This window comes from Denticeps clupeoides, chromosome 4, assembly GCF_900700375.1.
Source record: "Denticeps clupeoides chromosome 4, fDenClu1.1, whole genome shotgun sequence".
NCBI lineage: Eukaryota > Metazoa > Chordata > Actinopteri > Clupeiformes > Denticipitidae > Denticeps > Denticeps clupeoides.
The window spans coordinates 29,131,038-29,145,873 of NC_041710.1; the positions used below are offsets into that span (position 1 = coordinate 29,131,038).

Below are 14,836 nucleotides of genomic sequence, written 5' to 3' on the forward strand. Positions count from 1 at the left end.
ATACATACACACATAGGTAAGCATGTCTAGAATGAGATGAATAAATGAGCGTGTGCAATATTGAATATATTTTTTTTTGTCTCCGTCTCACAATATATTGCAGAGGAAATTATTTTAAAACCTACACGAGTCTTTGGCCAGTAAAACAGGGTTCACCACCCCCTTCCTTATAAGTGTCCATTGGGTCTGATCTCTCAAACCCACCGTTCCATCAGAGGTGTCTATAATGGCCACCAGACCTATGAAACATACCAGAAAGCAGTTTGAAGAGTGTTTTTTCCCCCTTCGTCCTTGTAATGAACGTGCGAGGAGAAACTGGTACACAAAACTGTAGGTTTAATGAAAAAGCTGGTTGTACTGCATCTTAGACACACACAGAGCATATTGTATTTTTTGTACATATGTAACATACTAGGTCACATTAATCAAATTGAAATTTACTTAACCATTACTGTTCTGGAATTTTCAAAAAGGACTGATAAGGAATAGGACGCGCACAAAACATTCTGGAGAAAAATAAACGCACATTTTTATTTCTCATTTGTTTTCACGTAGCCCCGTCAAAAAAAAATAATTAAAACAAGGGGACAGAGAAGAGTGACTTTCCTAATGTCATCACCACCAGGAAACACATTAATTTACATTATAAAACAACCACTCTGAAGAACTGAAGAATCTTCCACTGCTTCAATGTTTACTCTTTTTGGACTTTTTGTGAGACCGGTGGGGTGATCGCGACTGTGATCGGGACTTCTTTGATGACTTTTTAGATGGTGTTCTTGATCTTGACTGATGAGACCGTTTTGGAGTTTTAGGTGGAGAAGGAGACCTTTAAAAAAAGAAAAAAAAAACATTGAGGAATGTTCAAAAATGGTTTTCAGGTGGAAAAACATTAATAAGTTATGTCTGAATTACAAAGCTATTCCAGTAAAGCACTGGAAGGTGCCTGATTTATTTCTGACCAGTGACCACACGTCCCGTCGACAAGATTCAATATTCAAACATGAATCGAACCTTTAATTCACCTTTACTGTGTTTAACCAAGCTTAATTCCATTACCTTTTCGACGACTTCCTGCTGCTGCTGTCCCGGGGTGAGTCCTTGTAGGACGAACGAGAGCAGTCCTTGTGGTAGGACCTATCGGATCGCTCGGAGCGCGGCGATGATGAACGACCTCGTCGACTGCTGCTGCTGCGGGTGGGGCTGGGGGAAGGACTGTGTTTCCTCTTCCTGACAACGGGCAAACGTGCATGTTTGAAAATGCTCTAGTATATGAACCGGCTCAGCCATTTGGTTTCACAAATACAATTCATTTACAAAATGGAGCCCAGGTATGTAATGTGATTTCTTAAATGGATGTGCATTATTTTTTAAACTAGCATTAATTGCAGTGCTACACACTACGACACTAACGGTCACACTATTTTTTTTTCTGCTAGATCCTCAAGATTTACTTAAATGGACGAATACTTAGCTATTATATGTATCCATCAGAAGCAGCAGCCACCATTTTGGTTGGTGTTTAATTATTTGTCACCCAGAACACGATCTTCAATTATGTTTTTTTTTTTTTTTAACAGTTTAAATGGGATGAGCCCAATTATTTTCACCCATGCCACAAGGTGACCACTGTCCTTATCCTGTAAATACGGACTTTACACCAGCAAGCGACACCGGTTTGAAAATAGTCCCCGAAATGTGTTTTATAATGTCTTCATTTTATTTACACATCTTACTTTTCTTTTCTGGGTGTTGCATCCTCCTTTCCCTTCTCTTTCACAGGAACATCTGCCTTCTTTTCTTCCTTGTCTTTCTTCTCTTTCTCACTGTCTTTGTCAGTTTCTTTCTCTTTTTCCTTTTGTAAAGATATCCATGTTAACATAACAGCAATGTCACCTCTGATCAAGCCAACAAATCAAACAGCAGGACTGACCCGCTGCAGCAGCTTGTCCCGGTACAGCTCCACTTGTTCCTGGATGCTCGGTCCAGACCTCTTGGGTCGCTTTACTGACTCCAGTTCATCCTGGTACTTCATCACCTTCAGCTGTAAAAACACAAAAAAGGTCCAATTAGCAAAAGACTCCCTCAACAAGAGGATTTACTTTTGCAGGCGGAGGAAGACACACCTCAATTTCTCGTAGCTTGGCCCGCTTCTCCTCGCTCATCTCTGAGAGCTTTGTGGACTTGGAGTCAGAGGAATGTTCCTTGATGGGATTGGAGTCCGTCTGGAGTTCTATGGACTGTGAACTGTTTGAAGCGTATTTGTTGCTGTTTTCAAGTTAAAAAAACAGATTAGTTACCATTTAATGAATGAAAATGTATTCAGTTCATGAACTGGGCTGAAGCAGCACGGCAGACATTTTACACACCTGGTTTTATTTTTCTCTGTTTCTTCTGGGAGCTCAAAGATTTCCCATTTTGATGTGGTTATGGCTAGGAAAAAAAACAATAAGTGCAGCTCAGGCAAAACCAGCACTTAAATGGCAGTCCAGAGAAAAGTGACCAAGATGCCTACCTTGAGCTTCGAGAGCTGCACCATCCACTGCTTCCCATTTTGATGGCGCCATTTTAAAGCCCGCCTTCCGATCTACTACAAATTACACTGACTTCAGTTTCAAAAGAAATAATACGATTCCACACATAACTGCACTGCTGTTTCAGAGGGCAGTGGTGGTTTAGTGGGTAAGGATCTGGACTCGCAATTGAAGGGTAGCAGGTTCAAATCCTGCCATGGTGCCACTGAAGTCACCTTGAGCAAAGTACGCCCCCGCTACCCTGGTGCCTTTCATGACTGCCCAGTCATTTTTCATGGTTAAATGCCAACGACACATTTCTTTGTGTACACCGTGTGAATCACTTTCACTTCTACACATTAATATAACTTCAGACTGTGGGCTACAACGAATGGGGCTGCTTCTCTGTGCATCTGACCAAAATGTGAAAGTGATTCACAGCACAGCAGCCATGAAAGGCGCTGGAAACAGAATACATAAATCAGTCGAAAAAAATCACTCATCGATATTTTTTTTAAAGTCATTAGTTTTGTGTCATGGCTGCTGGTCACATGATCGCGATATTAAAAAGCATCCTGAACCATACAGTGCAGTTGCTTTCAACACATGTAGATCTGCAACTTCACAGCTGATACTTACGGGGTACGCCATCAAGGTCATCCTCGACCCCCTTTATTGGCACTCCATCCAGGTCATCAAGTGGGCCTCCATCAATGGGCATCCCATCGATAGTAGCACCATCCACATCATCTAAAGGTGCACCATCCACATCCTCCTCAACTATTGGGACACCATCCATACTCTCTGGAGGGTCTGCATGCTTAAAAAAACAGCATATGGACATTAATTTACATTAATGAATAACTACAAAATTGAGTTACTCTTCTTAAGACCCACAACCTCAATTGTTCCAATGACTTATGCTTCATTGGTGAAATGAGGATAGGGGCATTTAATAGTCACATTTGTGGTTTTAAAATCCTTGAACACATCTGAAAGCAGGGATTACAGCCACTGTGTTCCAGTGTACTAAGGCCTTATCGAGACCCAGTTAGAACATTATAAAAGAACGTAATAATGTCTCATAGACAAGAAAGATTAGAAGTATGAAATTATGCAAAAGGAGAAGTAAGGACCCCTTAATTCTACCAGACCCTTTTAATCTCTTTAAAACACTATTACGGCACTTATCAGACACCCTTATCCAGAGTATCTTATAATCAGTAGTTACAGGGACAGTCCAGGTTAAGGGACACTCAGGGATAAGCTCACGGACACAGTGGTAGTAAATGGGGTTTGAACCTGTGACTGTGTTCTTCTGGATCATAGGGAAGTGTGTTACACTCTAGGCTACTACCCACAATGACAATCACTTCACTTTCACTTCATTTTTTAATCTTTCAGTTTTTTGATTACCTCAGACACAGCCTCTGGAACTTCTGGTGCTGCACTGCCATGGCTCACCAGGCCCAGGAAGATGTTCTGTAGCTTGATCAGGAAGGGGTCAGGGTACACCGTCCAGTCCTCCCATGCCCGAAAGCATGTCATCACTCGTTGCTAGGGGATGCATTAAATTAAAATGTTTTGTCTGGTCAGACCTAAAAATGTAGATAATTATTAAAGGTCCCCTGAAATTTCACTTTGTGAGATAGTATTAACATTACACAAGTTCCCCTAGCCTGTTCAGAGAGCGGCAGCTCAACTGTCTGATCTGAATTTTGTCGCCTTAGGGGGGAAAGTTTCTCACATTCCTAATGCTTTTTCCACCTTGAAAATTCAGTTACTGGTGGACAAAAAAGAAAAAAAAAAGTACCACAGTACCCAAAATACCTTGAAATGTTCAGACTGCAGATGGCCCTGTATCGTTTTGTAGGTGGAATTAAGATCCGCAAATATCTGGGAAAGCTTTGTTTCGAAGCTGTAAATGAGGGAGAAAAAATTGTGAATACATTAACTGAATAAATTAATTAAAAAAAAAAAAAAAAAAAAAAAAAAAAAGATATGAAGGAGGCACATTGAGGAACTTACAATTTTCTGTAGTAAGATGCATTGGCAACTTTAGCTGATGAATTGTACAGGACGTCAGACACCAAATATAACCTCGCGATCTGTGGAAGATGAATGATGCTGGGAGTACGTACTGTATTCTGGTCTCCTGGACTAATGTAGAGGAGGAGCCATACCTTCTTTGGCAGCGGTGTTTTGAGGATTGACAACGATTCTGTGATGCATTCTACAATCTCCTCTGCAGCATCAGCATGGTCAAGGCAGAACAGCATGGCTGCGGCAATATCGCCCTTACGTGGGGCCAGGCTACGCAGCATCTCCTCCAGCTTGTCCCGCTCGCTGTAAACATTCACACACACAAGTCTGGAGGAGATGCTCCTTACTGGAATGTAATATTCAACACACAGACAAAAGCAGAAACGCACTCGTCTTTCAGAGATCCTTTCTTGCTGCCATCTTCCTCCTCCTCCTCCTCCTCATCCTCATCACGAACGCCATGCAGGTAGGGATTCAAAGGAGGTGGGCGCCACATAGATCCATTCTTGAACACCCTGAAGTCGTCGGTTCTCCATTTCGTAGGGGTTTCACCCTGAAGATTTTTTTTTTCCATATTCAGCAGACTAAAATTTATACACAAATAAAATCACTGAATGCAAACATACCTGCAGTATTGAGTAAAGCTTCCATCGATAATACACATGTGCTGGGCTCTGATTCTCAAAGAGAAACCTGTTTGAAAAACAACAACATTCATTATATAGCCCAAAATCACATACAGTATGTCTCAATGGGCTTTGACAGGCCCTACAGTTGACACCCCCACACTTGACCCTTCTGCACACAAGGAAAAAAAACTCCACACAAAAAAATAAACTCTAGGAGAGAGAGAAAAAGAAAGGAAGAAACCTTGGGAAGGAGTGATACAGAGAGAAAGAAACCATGAGAAGTGATTAGACAGAATTTCACAACTAATTTGAGACACACAAAAAAAAAAAAAAAAAACTTTCTGCTGTTAGATCTAGGAAGCAAGTAAAAATTTCAACATTAATTTTTAATCGCAATGCAGGATCAAGACCACGCTGACACACCCCAAGGCCACTGACTTCTCACCTGTACATAGGATTGCTGATTTCCTTATTCATGATCATGGCTTCAAACATGGGACCTTCACGCACCACAAATTCGATCATTCGATGGATAAGACAGAGCAAATTCCTACGAGAAAAACACAGTTAAAGCAAAACATTCAGAACACAAACCGGTAATCAATGTATACTGATGAAAAAGTGGGCAAACAGATAATGGCAGCTGTCAGAATAAAGGGTTGATTTACATTTTTCACCATATATAACACAGCCCCAATCAGATTTAGAATTCAACTCTTCCTCTTGTTGTCGTCAAATTGGGCAAATCGAGCGGCCTCTATTCCTTCTGGCCCTTTATTTTGACAGCGTCCCTCATTGAACACATTGTTGCATACTTCCACTGAACATATACCTCAGTCCAAATTCATTCAGACTCTTTAAATGGCTTGAAGTTGTCAAGAAATTATCCAGAATAATGATAACGTTTTGTTTTTTTTACCCCTCCACACACGGGCTGTGTATTTCCCCCAATAAGATTTAAAACTGACTGACGCTAAAAGCCAAATGGTTAACTGAAGTGTCTAGCAATGTCTAGATGTGTTTGCAGATTACTTTAACTTTTTTCCCCCCACAGTGTGTAAACCAAAGACATAAAACAAGCCTATCCAGACAAACAGTACTACTGATTCTGTTGTGGTGGCACACAATGACATACTGGAGCCGATCATACCAATGTCAGGCAAACATTCAGTATACTTTCCCAATCCATCCAGTGACGCTTTTCAGGTCCCTCGCTGCCGCAGACAGTTCAACTTGTGCTGCTCACCAAGGCCAATGTCAAAGGTCACAGAAACTACAGGACTGGGTATTGGTTTTGGCTCATGCTACTGGGGCAGTTGGAGTGAGCAATAGCCAGAGGGTGAAACCTTGATCTTGTCTACTCTGTTATTGAGAAAAGGTTATGCAATCCACTCAAAAAAATCAGGATTTCTGCAGGTTTATATATTAAAAAATAATATATTAACATATTATTATTTGATATATTCAATCCCGGTGGCATCATGGGCACTAACATTTTTTCAGGGTCGGTAGTTATAAAAACAACCAACAAAACAGTGCTGAGCCTGACCTTTTTTTCCATGCTCGGGAGGTGAGCAGCAACACACTTTTAACACATAACTTGTTGACCCTTGGGCTCGGATATATAAACAGCCTGATATACAATTACACTGATCAACATTACTCTCAAGCAGGGTCCATGGGTGTGACCCTGTGTTTTTTCTTTTTTTTAAAGACCCGTAAATGAGAAATTCTGGTGAAATTTGTGGAAATAAAAGGGCAACATTCAGACATGAGAACCCAGGGTAAACCCAAACCCAGTGTAAGCCTATATTTTCAGAAGCACCTTTGTGCAGAACACCAGACCTCTGGAGAGCCTGGGCCGGGGTAGGCGTAATCCATCCCTGCTTTTAACTAGTCACTTGTCAGCCCACCTATTGCTTGTAAAAGTCATTTAATTTGCACAACAAAGCACAGATCTCTGTTTTCATCTGGCACTTTATGCAGTCGTCTCACTTGCCTTTACAGGCAATCAATGCACGATGTAACACGTCATAACGCACAACAGAAACAATGATGAGTGAGCATACGTAACATCACCATCAGATTTACAGATATGAACGGGCCAGTTTTACTGGGTGGTTAAAGCCTGTAGCTAGAATTAACAGTAAAGCTTCTTGCGGCTGTTGCAATACGTACATGATATTCTGGGCTGTTCGGTGTAGGTAAAAGTCGGATAATAACCTATAATATATACACAGTCTATGATAATGTGTTATTGAAGAAGATTCAGAATGGAAATGATCAAAATACAATAATTTTAAGATGCTGGTATGATACCTCAAAAATAAGTGTCTGGCAACACTGCTGACCACATCCCTGCGCAAGCTAGAACAGACCCGCAGCCAAATAATTATTGAACACAAACTGACTCAGAAGCCTGGTACTCTTTGTTGTTGACTAATTAGTTAATGACTTGTCATGAGCACTTGCAGCTTCGAGAAATTAATTGTCTAGATCAATTAAATATGGCCATAATAAAACACAATACCAGCTACGTACACACTCTTATGGAACACTGACCACAAAAATAAACAAATGAATAACTATATAAAAATAGGTTGTGTGTGTATAGGAAAAAGAGCCTAAGAAACAATAACTAGCATAAATGAACATTGACCAAAAAAAAAAAACAACCCTTCCACACCCATCAACTGTTGCTCACCCCAACCATAGCCTTCCATAGCTTATCACCACCCAATTCATCTATGTAATTGATTCTACAGGATCAATCTTAATTTGGAAGAAAGAAAAACATGTACCTTTCTGTTGGGATAACCACTTTGACTATGGCTTGCGACAGAGTCTGGATATGAAGTCACATCAGATAATAAACATAGAATATGTGAGTATTGTTAACAAGAAAACAAGCAAAGTACTAAATAAAACAGCAAATGTGCTCTACGGCTGTCAGTTTTAAAACTTCACTCAATGTGGCTACAATATTTTCTTTACAACGTCAAGACATGTCTCTCTACATTCTGCTTAAAAACTGGGCTTCCATCATTACACAATTCAACATTATGTTCGACACTAATTTAATAATCACTTACCATTGACTAAACTAAAAACAATTATCTTGACTGCAAAAACCTTTTACAGGATAATTAACAGCTAATTCAAAATTACCTGAGAAAGTTAAACCATCTACTTTGGGTTAATGAATTACCTTCTCAAACTCCTCTTTGTTTTTGGGAGGAGGTACCATGGGCGCATTGGGGTTCTTCAGTCGCTCACGCGGCTGAGCGTTGAACGGCAGGCCGGAGGGCGGGGGCGGCAGTGTGTGCTCCATCATAGATGGTGGAATATATATAGGATGTGGTGGGATGGGCACGCCCTTCCCCCAACCCAATTTCATCTCAAAGTTCATAATCATCTTGCCTGAAAGACACAAAAAGACGCAACTCGTCCCATGTCTCTTAAGAAAATATGACTACTGTGCCAGCATTTTACCATTTAAATGCTTCAGCGCCCGTTCAGCGTCTCGTCGTGTCATGAAGGCCACAAAGCCACAGTTCCTGTCTCTGGCACGCTCCTCATCAGTCCTGGGCCACATAATTTTCACACTTGCCAGGGGACCATATCGGCCAAACTCCTGACACAGCATCTCCTCATTCATCTGTGGAACATAGAACAATGACACTGAAGAATACGATCCGGATTGCCGATCACAATAACATCTTGGTGATCAGCTTCGGCATTTTTCACGATCACAATAAAAATTTAAAAAAAAAAAAAAAAGACAAATTTGGAATCAGATTTGTGCCAAAACATTTCTAATATTTAGCAAAAATAAAACGCAAAAAGAAGAAAAAAGCAGTATGAAAAGTAAAACTACTATAGATATGTATTTATGTAATCATTTGTTCTTTTTATTACAGCCTGCTCTTTTACATGGTCAGTGGTGGCCAAGGTGACACTGAGCAAAAGCACAGTCCCCACACACTGCTCCCCGGGCACCTCTCATGGCTGCCCAAGGGTGATTGTTAAAAGCAGAGGACACATTTCGCTGTGTCACCGTGTGCTCTGCTGCAGTGTCTCACAATCACAATCGCATCACTTTCACTGCCTCTGCTCAAGTGGGTGAGGTTTCCAGTCATTGGCCAGCAAGTATTTGAGTGATTTGTGCTCCACATGACATGGTTCATTGTGTAAAACTAGCACAGAGCAAAGAGGCTGAAAACGGAGCCAGGGAGGGCAGCAATAGCCACGGTTTTATGTTAATAAACTGTTTCAGTCTGGCAATATCAGAAAAAAATTGTAATAAATGCAATAAAAAAAAACTAAAAAAAAACTAATAATTTGGGAAAGTAGATCGCCCAGTTCTACTAAAGAAACTGATTTTATAGAAAAACAGGGAGATAAATGCTGTGCATGATTTAACTCAAAAGCCCATACTTGTTCATTTAGTCTTAAAGAAGGCAAAAAAATAAAAACACTTTAACATCTTAAACGAGTACGAGCCTTACCTGTGGATTAATGTTTCCCAAGTAAAGATTAGTTGTGGAGGGGTCCCCAACATCATGCGAGCCTGGTGCAGAGTCGTCCAAAACTGAAACGTCATGAAAGAAAGAGGTGAAACGAAGGCCTGGAGATCAGCCCGAGACGAGTTAGTGTCATTTCACGTGACAGATACGCAGTATACAAAGCAAAATTACCACTGTGCGGACGGTTTCTTCGCGAAGAACCATCCGCTAAAATAAGCAGAGAGCAGTGTAAATAGCTACTTCTACTATGTGCATTATGCCACAGAGGCCACGAGACAACGTATACGGATATTTGCATTGTTAGAAACTCTTGGGATGGAAGGAAGGTTGGGCGAAACAACGCTGAACAAAAGCGCGAGGACACTCACAGGAACGTCTCCCCTCCGAAGCAGAGAGGGGCTCAAACCTGCTGACTCGCCCCTTGGACCTGTGGCGCTCATCGCGCTCCTCCTGGATCCTGAAGAACAGCGGCACCGGGGTCAACAACAGGGCAAGCACACCGCCGCCGCCTCATTAACACACACCGCTCGGTCAACAGCCTTACAGTTTCAGCTCTTCTTTAAAGAGCTCCAGGTTGCTCCTCTTCTTCTCTTTTTCTCCCTTCTTGGAAACCTGGCACGGGGACACGAATGAAGGAGTGGGACAAGGAAGGAAGAGAGAGAAACGAAAACGAAAAAGCACTCACATTTCGCTTGTCGGGGGATAAAAACTGAGTCGGGGTCTCCAAAGGTAAAAAACTTTTCTGCGGCTGGTTGTCCAAAAATCTTGACTTTGGTTTGTACAGTTTGCCCCTCTTTTCATCAGTGGCAGCCTCCTCTGTATCGGAACACAATTTTCAACGTACGCTCGCAGAACCGCAGGCACGCTTTCATTACCTTTGGACGCATTTGCGAGGCCTCCACGAACAAAGGTCTTCAGTTTCCCTTCACCTCCCTCAAACGCAGCAAGGAACTCCTCGTAAATGGCGGCGGCGGCCTTCTCATCCTCCTACAGAGAAGCGGAGCGGTCACGGAGACGACCGGAGCGGGAGGAGCGCAGCGGCTTTGGATAAAACCACACTCACCTTCTTTTTGATCTCATCTTGTTCCTTCTTGCTTAGCGTCCTCTTGGCGACCGCCATTTTGCCGATACTGAAGGACTTCAGCTTGCTCTCCAACGTGGCCTGCAGCAGAGTATGTTTTTTACATTTACAGCATTTATCAGATGCCGTTATCCAGAGGGACTTACAATCAGTAGATACAGGGACACCACCCTGGAGACACTCAGGGTTAAGAGTCTTGCTCGGGGACAAAATGGTAGTAAGTGGGGTTTGTACCTGGGTCTTCAGGTTCACAGGCAAGTGTGTTAACCACTTGGCTACTAACACCAATTATTTTGCATTCTTTAGCGAACATATGAACCCACATTATTTGAGCTCATTTGAAACAACCCAGAAGAATGAAGACTGTGGTGGACACAGTTCACATGACAACCCATCATGAATCAACTTTGTAGACAGAAACTCGTTTTATTGATAAATCTGTTGCAAATGTTTGCAACTCGAATTTCTTGGGCTGTTCAATTCATGCACATCAGAACAGGGTAAACTTTATATAACAGGCGGCTTCTAGAAGCCAGGGACGTGTCCAGTGTTGTCACGTATGCTGTGATCAGGACCAGCGCGTTTCTACCAGACACTGACACGGGGACGCAGGAATGACAACTGCTCGCCTACAGCGGCGAGTAGGCAGAGAGAAAACGACGTGACCAACACGGGCGACCGCGCAACTCGCAGACTACACGACAGCTAATGCTAACGAAGGAAGGACGGAAATACAAATACGCGCGCACACGTCAACGAAACCGGAGGCGCTGGAGGTGAAGCCGAAGAGAACGCGTGCTGACGCCCGGGCCAATTCTAGCCGAATATCGTGCGGCGTGGCGGGCGGAAGCGGCGGGTCGCCCGGCCGCGACGCGCGGCTACCTTGCTGCTGGCCTTCTGTCCGCTGCCTGGCCTTCTGTCCGCCATCTTGCTGCCTGGTTACATACAACACAGAGGAGGAGAAGAGCGGGGACGGGAGAAGAGAAAAAAAACAACCCTCATGGAGCGGGTTTCTTCTTCCGGACCCAAGCCGGAGACGCCGGCCGGGGTCACAGTAAAAAGCTCCACACCGCCACCTACCGTCCTGGAGGAGAACGAAGGCCCAAATAATAAACACACACACACAAAAACCACTCGAGATTAAATAAACACGGACTTATACTAGTTAATGTGCACATTCCACTTACTTTTTGTAACAAATAGCTCCACTTCAAACCACCCTCATGTACAGAAGTAATACAATGAAAGACTTGCCTTTGTTTAATTACGAACATTTAAGCACAAATCAAATAGCAGGGTGACATGTTCTCTTTGATAATCACACATACACGACGTGTTAAATTAGTTTGTCGGCTTATTACAGGTGAACGCCATTGCGTTCAAATAAATAATTGTTTGAAATAAATGGTTTCTATTAATCGTTGGTTCTGAAAGCAAGCACAGGGACACCACTGGGCTTTAACACAGATTATGCACTTTATTTCCATGACCAGTGAGAATGGGAAATACACCAGACATCACGCAAGTCTATTAAAAAATGGCAGCATCGGAAGCGCAGAGGGCCGGTGTCCGGTGTCCGGTGGCGGGCGGGCCGCGGGAGTCGGGCAGCATCCTCGCGGGGGACGCGTCTTCCTTGTCGGACCCGGATGGAGGGGGACTCCGCTCTTGGCATTCACCGCGTGCCTTAATTGAATGACATTAAATCAAGGTCCGCTGTGAACACGCAGAGCGCCAGTCCGAGCGACACACACACACACACACACACACACACTCGGGCGATGAGGATGATGAGGAGGATGATGATGATGATGATGAAGATGGTGATCATCCGACATTTTGGCATTCCGCTGGTGGCGGCTGAAGCGTCCGTCCCCCCACGACACACGGGCTGCTTTTATAAAAGCGTCGTGTGAGGAGGGCTGCTGATGTCCGTCCTGATGCACTTCAGTAGAGACGAGGATAAACCTACAATAAAAAAACAACATAACCTGCACAAAAATCCTCATCTGCATCAAAAAAATCCGCGCGTTCTACGCACAGCAGCCGCCCATCAACCCAACAATAGGCTCTTATCATCAGACAGAGGGCATCGAGCTGAACAATTCACAAGAAACAAAATGATTTAAAAAAAAAATCCCACGCCAGGACAAACGGAGCAAATCCCACCTCGAATAAAAAAGGCGACGCACATCACGGCGCGACAGGCGTCGTGTCGCATCACCGGCGACATGAAGCGGCCGCGTCCTCGACGGGTGTGTTTAGCTCGGCATATTAATGATAACCTGGCGAAATCAATATGGAAACTGCACCGAGCGAGAAAATTACAAGGAGGCGCGGTGACGTCATCATGCAGACAGATGTTCGCGCGCGGAGGGGGGGAGGAGGAGGAGGAGGAGGAGGGCTCCTTCATCACTAGTTTTCCTGGGGGTCCATGGAACATGCACAATCAGCTGGAAACATTTCTTCTTAGTTCTTCTGCCTCCACTTACCTGCAAATTATCTACAATAATATTAGTTTTATTAGACTGTCATCCACAGTCTAATGGATCTATAGGTCTCCTAAATATATGTTTTTTGTAGGTCTGAATGGGCATTGTTTTCAAAAACCACTTATTTTACTGTAATTGCAAAGGTTTTTTTTATATAGAATAAAGTTAATAAAGTAATTCACTTTACACTATTGCACATTTTGGACGTGCATGGAGAAAAGTACAAGGTTGAAAACAGTGCTCATGTTCAGTGGTGCAAGCAACTGAGTAGAATGAACGTATGCACAATGTAATTACAAGCGTCCAGTCAGTCTGTCTTTGATTCGGGCCATAGTAGCATTTAGTTCTTTAAACGGGCAGAATATAAAGGCATGGCTAGAGTGATGGCACGAGGCACAAGTCCATGGCACAGTGGTAACATAATAATCAAGTACACAAAACAGAAACAGACATGTTGGACAAAAACACAACTGAAAATATCCTTCCAGGAGAGTCTGAACTGCAAGGGAACAGAGCAGTCATCACATGTAGGGACATCCAACACAGACAAGTGTCAAGGAATGGATAAATGGAGGTAGGTAGGGTGGTAGTAGCCTAGTGGGTAACACACTCACCTATGAACCAGAAGACCCAGGTTCAAACCCCACTTACTACCATTGTGTCCCTGAGCAAGACAGGGGGGACTGTCCCTGTAACTACTGATTGTAAGTCGCTCTGGATAAGGCCGTCTGCTAAATGCTGTGAATGTAAATGGATAAATAAACTTGAAATAAAATCAAAATAAAGACAAGTAAAAGTCTACAAAAAGGAGACAAACAAGGATTTGGTTGACCGGCGGCACCAGGATGTTACAACAGTGTTAGCAGAATGTACAGTATAATAAACTGCATCAGTTGCTTCAAATGCGATGGTAAAGGACTCATATAGGTGGCTGACATTTTCTTTAGAAATCCCCTGGGTGTCACAACCGGATTTTCCTCATTTTCAGAGCTTAACATGCTTTCATGCTGTATCTGTATATCCTAGATTACGCATTTTAACCTACATGTTTTAACCTACATTTTAGCATGTTTCGCATTTGTAAAATACGCAGACAAAAGGATAGGTTTATCAGTCAAGGAGCTATTGGGCTAAAAAGAAATGATGAATAATCAGCGTTTAAAAGGATAACAAGAACAAAAGGGCAATGCAGGCCAATGAGAAATCTCGTCAATCTCCTTTATTTGGGTTGACTGTTGACCAAACACATAAAACTGGTACAAAACCACAATGAACCCCGCGAAGTCTGGGTTGCGACGTCTGTAGACAAGCCCATCTGGTCCATCGAGAGTCACTCTCATCTCACCGGTGCGTCAAACCAAACCCCGTCTGGGCATTTGAACGTACACGTCCTGTTCAGCGGTGGGTGGGATTGTGAATGCGGAACAACCCGTCCTTCTGGGCACTCGGGCAGGTGGCAGTTCTGGAATACGACTGCCCCCCCGGATAACTATGGGTTTCTGGTGGCTGCGGTTCATTCGAATACCTGCAAGCAACCCTTTAATGGTCCAACACT

General features: G+C 43.1%; 1 protein-coding gene and 1 long non-coding RNA gene across 4 annotated transcripts; both read right to left on the reverse strand.

Moving 5' to 3' along the window:
• Positions 1 to 319: 319 nt before the first annotated feature.
• On the reverse strand, positions 320 to 11,847 carry u2surp (U2 snRNP-associated SURP domain containing). 3 transcript variants are annotated; one of them, XM_028977932.1, is made up of 26 exons: positions 11,675 to 11,847; positions 10,775 to 10,873; positions 10,587 to 10,698; positions 10,397 to 10,527; positions 10,256 to 10,323; positions 10,080 to 10,168; positions 9,883 to 9,918; positions 9,694 to 9,776; positions 8,678 to 8,843; positions 8,394 to 8,605; positions 7,987 to 8,030; positions 5,631 to 5,735; positions 5,183 to 5,249; positions 4,946 to 5,109; positions 4,697 to 4,859; positions 4,542 to 4,621; positions 4,344 to 4,431; positions 3,930 to 4,070; positions 3,153 to 3,333; positions 2,516 to 2,590; positions 2,370 to 2,433; positions 2,127 to 2,268; positions 1,934 to 2,044; positions 1,737 to 1,855; positions 1,060 to 1,230; positions 320 to 829 (listed from the first exon to the last, which is right to left on the reverse strand). In XM_028977932.1, the coding sequence occupies exons 1-26, from the start codon at positions 11,717 to 11,719 to the stop codon at positions 688 to 690; spliced, it is 2,898 nt and encodes a 965-aa protein (XP_028833765.1). In that variant the 5' UTR covers positions 11,720 to 11,847; the 3' UTR covers positions 320 to 687. The 3 variants fall into 3 exon arrangements, with proteins under 3 accessions (XP_028833765.1, XP_028833766.1, XP_028833767.1); XM_028977933.1 differs by lacking the exon at positions 9,883 to 9,918; XM_028977934.1 differs by lacking the exons at positions 7,987 to 8,030; positions 8,678 to 8,843; positions 9,694 to 9,776; ... (5 more) ...; positions 10,775 to 10,873; positions 11,675 to 11,847 and having other exon boundaries at positions 8,394 to 8,587.
• Positions 11,848 to 12,244: 397 nt separating this feature from the next.
• Positions 12,245 to 13,088, reverse strand: LOC114788951 (uncharacterized). The gene is made up of 2 exons (XR_003749596.1): positions 12,959 to 13,088; positions 12,245 to 12,757 (listed from the first exon to the last, which is right to left on the reverse strand). It is a non-coding gene; the product is annotated as an uncharacterized LOC114788951 (long non-coding RNA).
• Between the last annotated feature and the right edge of the window lie 1,748 nt (positions 13,089 to 14,836).

What these genes read in the sequence shown, in the direction of transcription:
- u2surp (XM_028977932.1), bottom strand. Translation starts at nt 11,719, where the DNA reads ATGGCGGACAGAAGGCCAGGCAGCGGACAGAAGGCCAGCAGCAAG. An exon ending in AAACACCGCTGCCAAAGAAG is followed by an intron (nt 4,622 to 4,696) that starts GTATGGCTCCTC and finishes CATCTTCCACAG; the next exon opens with ATCGCGAGGTTATATTTGGT. An exon ending in TTCCAGAGGCTGTGTCTGAG is followed by an intron (nt 3,334 to 3,929) that starts GTAATCAAAAAA and finishes TGTTTTTTTAAG; the next exon opens with CATGCAGACCCTCCAGAGAG.